Source organism: Tupaia chinensis, unplaced genomic scaffold (genome assembly GCF_000334495.1).
Source record: "Tupaia chinensis unplaced genomic scaffold, TupChi_1.0 Scaffold000243_1, whole genome shotgun sequence".
NCBI classification, from domain to species: Eukaryota; Metazoa; Chordata; class Mammalia; order Scandentia; family Tupaiidae; genus Tupaia; species Tupaia belangeri.
Genome location: NW_006159721.1, coordinates 450,505 through 459,473, shown reverse-complemented (window position 1 = coordinate 459,473; position 8,969 = coordinate 450,505). Strand labels below are relative to the sequence as shown.

Genomic DNA, 8,969 nt, shown 5'->3' with positions numbered 1-8,969 from the left:
TAGGGAAAGTCATGATGTATTTTTCTATGCAAATATGTGTCTTGACTTTTCCACGGATTCAGTATTTAGCAAATGAAATCGAAGAAACATTAACGTGCATTAACATCTCCTACCAGTGAATGAATTCTTGATTGAAATGTGAATGTATCCTAAGGAACACAAAGAGGGGTTTCTAATTTAGAAGTAACAAAGTTTCATAATCCCAGCTGTAAGTTTTTGACCTAGCTAGAGTCAGTCTTGATTGCAGAATGAATGTTTTTTTTCTATAGAGTTATATCATTACAGTGAGAATCAGGCCACTGTCTTTTTGAACTTTTCTATAATGTGTTTATTTGTTCCTGTGATTTTTGAGTTTGCATCAAAAGGACACTGAAACTTATTAAAACGCCTTGTTTTGTCCAAAACCTGTATAATTGCTTTTATTTTACATACACAAAGAGGGGTTTCTAATTTAGAAGTAACAAAGTTTCATAATCCCAGCTGTAAGTTTTTGACCTAGCTAGAGTCAGTCTTGATTGCAGAATGAATGTTTTTTTTCTATAGAGTTATATCATTACAGTGAGAATCAGGCCACTGTCTTTTTGAACTTTTCTATAATGTGTTTATTTGTTCCTGTGATTTTTGAGTTTGCATCAAAAGGACACTGAAACTTATTAAAACGCCTTGTTTTGTCCAAAACCTGTATAATTGCTTTTATTTTACATTTTCAGCTATCTTTGTATTACAGACATGGAAATTTCTTAGGAATATATATATATATATTTTTTCTGATTTCTATTACAGAAATGGAAATTTCTTAGGAATATATATATATATATTTTTTCTGATAGGTTTTCGCTATACAGCACGTGCACTCGCCAGACAGACAGAGAGAGACATAGAGACAGAAAGCGAGAAATCAGCCCCCAGGGGGGATGGTCACACCACAATCCCTTCTCCTCCATTCTCCTCTCGGGATCTTGGGCACGCACGTACACACGCCTGGCATGAGTTTTAAGCCACCGGGTCCAGGACGTGAACCGCGGTTAACTATGAGGGAGTCCAGCGACATAGCCATTATGCTAACTGCTTGTTCCCTCTTAGGAATATATTTTAACATACGATATCAGTAAAAGAAGTTTCTCATGGTTTTAGTAATTGATTTTTCTATTAGCAAATTGGTCTTTGAGGATCATTTTGAGAAATTTTGGTGTAAGTGAGGCTACTATTTTTTCTGAAAGTGAAAACTCATTTATGGTAATTTTGTGTTCGTTTACCGTGTGTAATTAATAGCACTCATGTCCCTTCTCTGCCCCAGCTTGAATATTATTAGAGATTTCTGATTACTTCAATAATTAATATTTGGTATATATTTTCATCTGGCTAAGCAGAATTTATGAAGTAAATTGAACTTCAGTTCTAAAATATTGTCCTTCAGTTTGAGGCACTGTACAGTAGTTTATACTGATTTTCTAAGAATGTGTTTTTATGTTGATTAAAACTCCAAATGTGGAGTTTGATCTTAGAATACCATCTGACTGGATAAGTTGATTTATTGTGGTAGGCCTGTCTGACAATGAAAATATTAGGTGATGGCAGCAGAGATTAGAAGATTATACAGCATCCAATTGCAGTTGGTCAAAATGGTCAATAGGGTATGTCCCTGAGCATCTTAAAATATTGTGTCATTGGGAAAGTCATGATATATTTGTGCATAGAAAAGCATAAAAAAAAATGACTTTTGTGACTACCTAATATATGGCAAAGTTTCATAGAATTGAGAAATAATTCAGTATCTAGAACTTTTTCAAATGTTTTTTCTGATGAGGATGGATCTTCAGATGATGAACCAGAAGAAGGGAAAAAAAGAACTGGAAAACAAAATGAAGAAAACCCAGGAGATGAGGGTGAGCTTCTTAGAGAAGTATAGGATGTCATAATTTTATTATTTGACCAGTTTAGTCTTTGAAGAATATCTAATCAAGATATCTATTAATAAATGCAATTAAAGTTTATTTAAACTCTTAAAACTTTATTACTGGGATTAGCAGATGTCATAATAGTTACATCTCTGGACTCCCACGTAGTTGACTATGGTTCAGGTCCTGGACCCAGTGGCTTAAAACTCACACTGGGCACTTGTGCATACATGCCCCAGATCCCGAGAGGACAATAGATGAGAAGGGAGTGTAGGATAGCCATACCCTCAGGGAGTTATTTCTTGCTTTCTCTCTCTCTCTCTCTCTTTCCAGTGAGCGCACACACCCTATAGTAAAAATAAACAAACAAACAAAAAACAAACAAAACACTCAAAAAGAAAATTTTTATTATTATTACTCCTTTGAGTATCTTATAATAATTCTAGAGGTTACTTTAGTTTTGTCAGTAACTACTAACAAACAGATGATACTTAAAAGCACAATGTTTTATACTTTTAAAAATAATCTCGGGGCTAGCAGATGGCATAATGGTTATATTGCTGACTCCCAGGTAGAGTTGACTGCGATTTGAGTCCTGGACCTGGCAGCTTAAAACTCATGCGAGGTACCTATGTGTGTTTGCCGAAAATCCTGGAAGGAGAATGGAGGAGGCGAGATTGCAGCATGGCCATCCCACTCTGAGGGGGTGATTTCTCACTTTCTCTCTCTCTGGCGAGTGAACATGCCCTTTAACAAAAATCTCTTCAAAAATAATATTCTTGGGGCCAGCAGTTAGTGTAATGGCTATGTTGCTGGACTCCCATGTAGTCGATCACAGTTCGAGTCCCGGACCCAGCAGCTTAACCTCATGCCTGCCAGTGTGCATGCGTGCCCAAGATCTCGAGAGGAGAATGGAGGAGAAGGGATTGCAGCGTGGCCATCCCTCCTGGGCGGTGATTTCTCACTTTCTACTCTCTATCTCGCTTTGTCTTTCTGGCGAACGCACCCGCCCTGTAGCAAAAACCTCTAAAAAAAAATATTCTTTAATTATACAAAGCATGTTCTTATATTCTTTTATTCTATCATTCTTTATTTAGAAACAAAACATCAAGTCAATTCTGAATCAGATTCAGATTCTGAAGAGTCTAAGAAGCCACGATATAGACATAGGCTTTTGAGGCATAAACTTACTGTGAGCGATGGAGAATCTGGAGAAGAAAAAAAGCCGAAGACTAAAGAGCATAAAGAAGTCAAAGGCAGAAATAGAAGGAAGGGTAAGACATTTTAATTCTGAATGTAAGGAACGTACTAATTTTATAAACTAGTTATAGTATTGAATTTTATCTGTTTATTTGACCACCTATATTATCAGTATACTGGAAACAGCTATTCTCTTACATGAGACTCAAAGATTTTAGAGTGAGAAGATAATCCAGAAACCTGAGATGACAAAAAGATATTTTTATCCCTTAGTAGTCATATACATTTTGATTATAAAGAAAAGTAAATATGACTTAATAAATAATATATATCTAAGGGCTGTGGAGGAAATACAAGATTATAACAGTGGCAAGAAGATATATAGTGCTTTCTGGCAGAAAGATGGAAGTTGCAATTTAGGTAGATAAATGTGATTTTATATGCAAAACTTCGTCAAGTGCATGTAGTCAGATGAAATATTAATTACATTCAAAGTCTGAATCCTTGCTCTGGCCATGTAGCCTAGTGATTGGGGGGACAGTTCTCACATGGTCAACCATGGTTTGAATCTTACCCTTCCTGGCTCGAGGAATACACCAGACATGTGTGTACCTGTATGCAAAATCCTGACAGGAAGACAGAGGGAAGAAAAAGGGTTGCAGCACAGCCATGCCTCATTTGGGGTTCCCCTCTTTTTCTTTCTCTCTCTCACAAATGGCAAGTGTATGTGCCCTCTGGTAATAGAAGAAAATAAGTAAATAATTTAAAAAGTCTGAATCCTTTTGCATGGAAGGTTTGCACATTTCCAGCCTTTCAGTAAGCATTGAGGATATAAAAATGAGTAAGGAGAGGTTAGCAGGTGGTGTGGTTAAGGTGTTGGACTTCCCCATGGCTGACCACAATTTAAGTCATGGACCCAGTGGCTTGAAACTCACCATAGATGTTTGTGTGCATGCCCCACAATTCATAGAGGAGAATGGAGGAGAAGAGACTATGGTGTGTCCATCTCTCAGGGTTTGGGGTGATTTCTTGCTTTCCGTCTCTCTGTCTCTCTGGCAAGTGCACATGCCCTATGACAAAAAAATCTCTCCAAAAAAAAAAAGGAAAAAAAATGAATAAGGAGATGGTTGTCAACCTGGCTACATGTTCCAATCACTTGGGGAATTTTAAAAGATACTTATAACTAGGTTTCATCCCAAGCCAATTGCACCATAATCAGTGGTGTTGAGACCACAGAGAATATTTTAGACATATCTCCATGATTCCAATAATGTAGCTATGTTTGGCCGTCACTGGTTTAGTAAGGATTTTTTTTTGGGGGGGGAGACGTTTTTGCTATAGGGTGCGTGCATTTGCCAGAAAGACAGAGAAAAAGAGACAGAAAGCAAGAAATCACTCTCTAGGGGGATGACCACACCGCAATCCCTTCTCCTCCATTCTCCTCTTGGGATCTTGGGCATGCACGCACACATGCCTGGCGTTAGTTTAAGCCACCAGGTCCAGGACTCGAACTGTGGTCGACTACATGGGAGGCGAGTGACATAGCCATTACGCCATCTGCTGGTCCCAAGTAAGGGTTTTTGACATTAATTATTATAAAAAATTTGAGTACCATGAGGGGCATCTTATGTAACGGAGGGATTGTATACTTGTGAAATAAAGGAGAGTTTCTTTAGCTTCTCACAGAGTTGGGTTATCTCCAGAAAAATAATTCATACAGAAGGAAAGTTTCACCCAGCAGATCATGTTGGAAATGGGGAACTGGTAAATGTGTTGTGGAGATACATAATACAAGTAGGAAAAGAAATTTAAGTGTCCGTATCAAATGTTTGTTATATAGCAGAGGTAATACACTTAATACTGGTATAGCTGGATTATGGGTGGGAATAGAGAAAGGGACAGTAGGAGATTAGACTGGGCCTCTAAGATGGAGACCAAATACTGGAGACCCTTGCAAGCCCGTGTTTCTCAAATTGGAGTAGTTAGTAGTGTACCAAGATGTACGTCTTTTTGGTGTGTCCATTTTACTTGAGATTGAGGAGTAAATTTTTGTATTACATAATCACATATATTATGAAATTAAATATGACATTTGCCTGAGAATTGTGGCTAACCAAAAAGCCCAAGGAATTTTTTAATTTTTTTGCTTGTAGATTTGAAGACTATTAATAATACCCATCTCCTGAAAGGCAGATTAACTTCTATGTTACTAGGAATAGGAAAACAATAGGCTCTATATGCTGAAGAGCTGTTAAAAGCTTTTTTATTTTTAACCTAATATTTTTTGTATAACAATCGTATTAAGATATAATTCACATACCATTCAGTTCAGTCACTTGCAGTGTGCAATTTGTTTTCAGTGTATTCTCAGAGGAATAACAATACTTTAAACAAGCACTTTTTATTTTGACAATTCTATATATACAGAGAAGTGCACATATCCTAAGTGTACAGCTTGATGACCACTTAGGACACCTAATCCAGAAACAGGACATTCATGACTGGTAGCTAATATCTACAACTTCAGCATGGCCATTTTTTCCCTCCATTAAAAGATTGTAGTCAAGTATATAATGTAATCACAATTAATTGCTTGTTGTTCTTTGAGACCAAGGCACTGAATCTATTTGTAGGATATTGCTATATTTGTTACCAGGTGGGGTGTGTTGAAGAAAGGGGTGGTTGACCTGAGTCATTGCATTGTTAATGTGGTGTTGATTAATATGAAAAGGACAAATCTAGGATCATTGTCAGGTTTTCCTAATTGTGATGTTATATGTATGTGGGGTCTTCAAGAATTTCATGGAAAACATGTTATGAATATGTGTTATTAAAAAAATGGGCATAGATTTCAAAATTGTTTTGTATCAAAATAACCTTTACATTAATTTCATTTTTCCATGACATTTTTGAAGTTCCTTTGTATAATACTACAAAAATAGTCAAGGTGTGGCCAGTGCTAAAATGGAATGGGTATGAGAGGCAATCCCACATGAGAAATTTGCTGGTTCAATTCTGGATACTTCCTTGAGTATTCGGGGAACATGTCTGTGATCTGGGGCTTGGCTGAAGGCTGGGTGTGTATCATGGCATCAGGACCCTGTTGCGGGTGCTCTCTTTCTCTGTCTTTCTTGCTCGTGGAAGAAATAAATAAATAAACTTATAAAAATAGTTAGTGGAGCTGTAACATTCTACAAAAGGAGGGCAGAGGAAAGAATCTTGGAATCCTAAACATTTATAGAGCGTTTTGAGCAATAGTTTTCCATAAATGATGATGAGGAAGTCCCTGCCATATGCATGTACTTTTTGTATGTCATAACATTTGCATGTTAATAACAGGAATGCATTATTTTGTGAGTGTTTATCTTGCTTTTTTTTGGCAATATAACTGCAAGTATTTCTTACAGTTCTTGGATTCCCATGTATCTTCTACAAAAGGAGGAGCGGTATTGATTTTGTCTCTGAGGTTTAGCTTAGGGTGTAAAATTCTTTTTTTTTTAAGAATTATTTTATTTAACTTTATTTAGTTACTTTTTTTACTTATTTTGATCAGAGAGGGACAGAGCGAGAGTGAGAGCAAGAGAGAAAGAGAGAGAGAAAAAGTGAAAAAGCAAGCTGCCAGGTCCAGGACTCAAACCATGGTCCGCCATGTGGTAGTCCAATGCCCTTAACCACCATGCCACCTGCCAGCCCCAGGATATGAAGTTCTTTAGTGAACATGATTGCATTTGATATTTGCTTCATTAAAATGCAAATTTTCTCTGACCTGTGTTTCTATTGCTTACTTCCTTGGGTAATTTATTACCATATGTCTTTGTGTAGGAGAGAATAAACTCATAAAATTCCATAATATTTATGTTTTTTATATGGATTATGATTTTAGTTATTGATGCTACATTTGAAGTTACTTGATTTTTCTAAGTTTTGTAAACTCTAGTGTCTGTATTGTCAGGAAACTTGAATTGGGAGATGGTGAGAAGTTAAAAGAGAATAACTTACTTATTAAGCTTAATAATTAAATCAAAATGTATTGGGACCAGCAGATGGCATAATGGTTACATTGCTGGACTTCCACATAGTCAACTGCAATTTGAGTCCTGGACCTGGGGGCTTAAGGCTCACATCAGGCGTGTATGTGTGTGGGTGCCCAAAATTCCAAGAGGAGTATGGAGGAGAAGGAACTGTGGCATGGCCATCCCCCCAGGGGCTGATTTTTCCTTTTCTGTCTCTTTGTCTCTCTCTCTCTCTCTGTCTCTCCAGTGAGTGCACATGCCCAATAGCAAAAACCTCTAAAAAAAATTGAAATGTATTAAAGAGTCATAAGAATGAAGTATAGCATGTGAACTTTAACTTTCTCCTAAATTGGAAAACTGTTCTAACGTTATTTTATTGACAATTTTCAGAGTTTAAATATCATGTTTATATTAGCTGATATTGTTATCTTTTTTGGGGGATGATAATGGCATTTAATTATGTTAGAACAATGTCTTATGCCTAGAGGTAAAGTTTCATGATGTCTGCACTTAGTTTTGAAGAGTTCAATCTAAACAGGGTTTGTGTGTGTGTGTGTGTGTGTGTGTGTGTGTGTGTGTGTGTGTAGAGAGGGAGGACAAACTTGTGGTAAACTGTTGATAAGAGAGTACTTAGGAGAAGGGATACAGGTATTAATTTAACATTCTTTCAAATTTTTAGTAGGTTTGAAATTTTTCTAAATTAAATGGATGAAAAATTAATACTAAGCTTAAAATTATACTTAATCATAGGATTTGTTTATATATACATGTGGGCAAACTTGTCAACATGTGTGTTTTTACTGTTCTCCCACTTTTCTAGTTACTTAGGAATGCTTCTTTTTTGTTGCTGTTGCTTTTTATTGTGGTAAAATAATACATTATATAAAATTTATCATTTTAACCATTTTTAAATTTCCTATTTAGTGGCATTAAGTACATTCATATTATTTTTTAAAGTCTTTATTATTTTTATTTAACTTTATTGATTTATTTACTTATTTTAGTATGACCAGAGAGGGACAGAGCAAGAGCAAGAGAAAAAGAGAGAGAGAGAGAAGGAGGGAAAGTGAGAAAGCAAGTCGCCATGTCCGGGACTTGAACCATGGTCGGCCATGTGAGAGTCTAGTGCCCTTAACCACCGCGCCACCTGCTGGCCCCCATTCGCGTTATTATACAGCCGTTACTACTGTCTGTCTGAAGAACTATTGACATCTCAGTTGAAATCTCTGTACCCATTAAACGATAACTACTCACTCCCCTGTATCCTTCCTTTCGCAGTTCTTTATAGCATTTATTTTCTCTCTTGTGTCTTAGCTAGTACAAAATCTTAACTCTGATCTTGGTTTATGATGGACCTTTAAACTATATTTTTAAAAAAATTTAAGATGTACAAAAATGTTGCAAAAATAGTAGAGTTTTTCTATTTCTTTTACTTAGCTTCCACGGTTTAATATTTTATACTTACCATAGTATTTGATCACAACCAGAAATTAACATTGATACGATACCAGTGCCTAAACCAGGATTTGGAAAACTATACTTGTGTGCCAAAGTTTGATTCTCTGCCCATTTTTTACCAAGTTTTACTGAAACATGGACATATTTATTCATTTATGTATAATGGTGAAATCGAGTAGAGACTAGTAGTTGCAACAGGGAACATTAGGTCAAAAAAGTAAAAATATTTGCTTTTGGACTTTTTACACAAAATATTTTCTGACCTCTGAAGCAAACTATATCTTTTATTCAAATATCATTAACTTTTTCAACAGTGTCATTTTTCTGCTCTAGAATCTAATTTAAGATCCCAAATTGCATTCAGTTGTAATGTCTCTCTAATCTACTTCAGTCTCTTACA

The 8,969-nt window shown here is 36.1% G+C and overlaps 1 protein-coding gene across 1 annotated transcript in view; it reads left to right on the top strand.

Annotated features, from left to right (window-relative positions):
* The window catches only part of ATRX (ATRX chromatin remodeler), a 247,807-nt gene that overhangs the window by 59,420 nt on the left and 179,418 nt on the right, over positions 1-8,969 (top strand). Inside the window, exons 12-13 of the mRNA XM_006148780.2 lie at positions 1,780-1,886; positions 2,996-3,172. Of these exons, the coding sequence (XP_006148842.1) occupies positions 1,780-1,886; positions 2,996-3,172 (284 nt within the window). The remainder of the gene's footprint in view (positions 1-1,779; positions 1,887-2,995; positions 3,173-8,969) is intronic.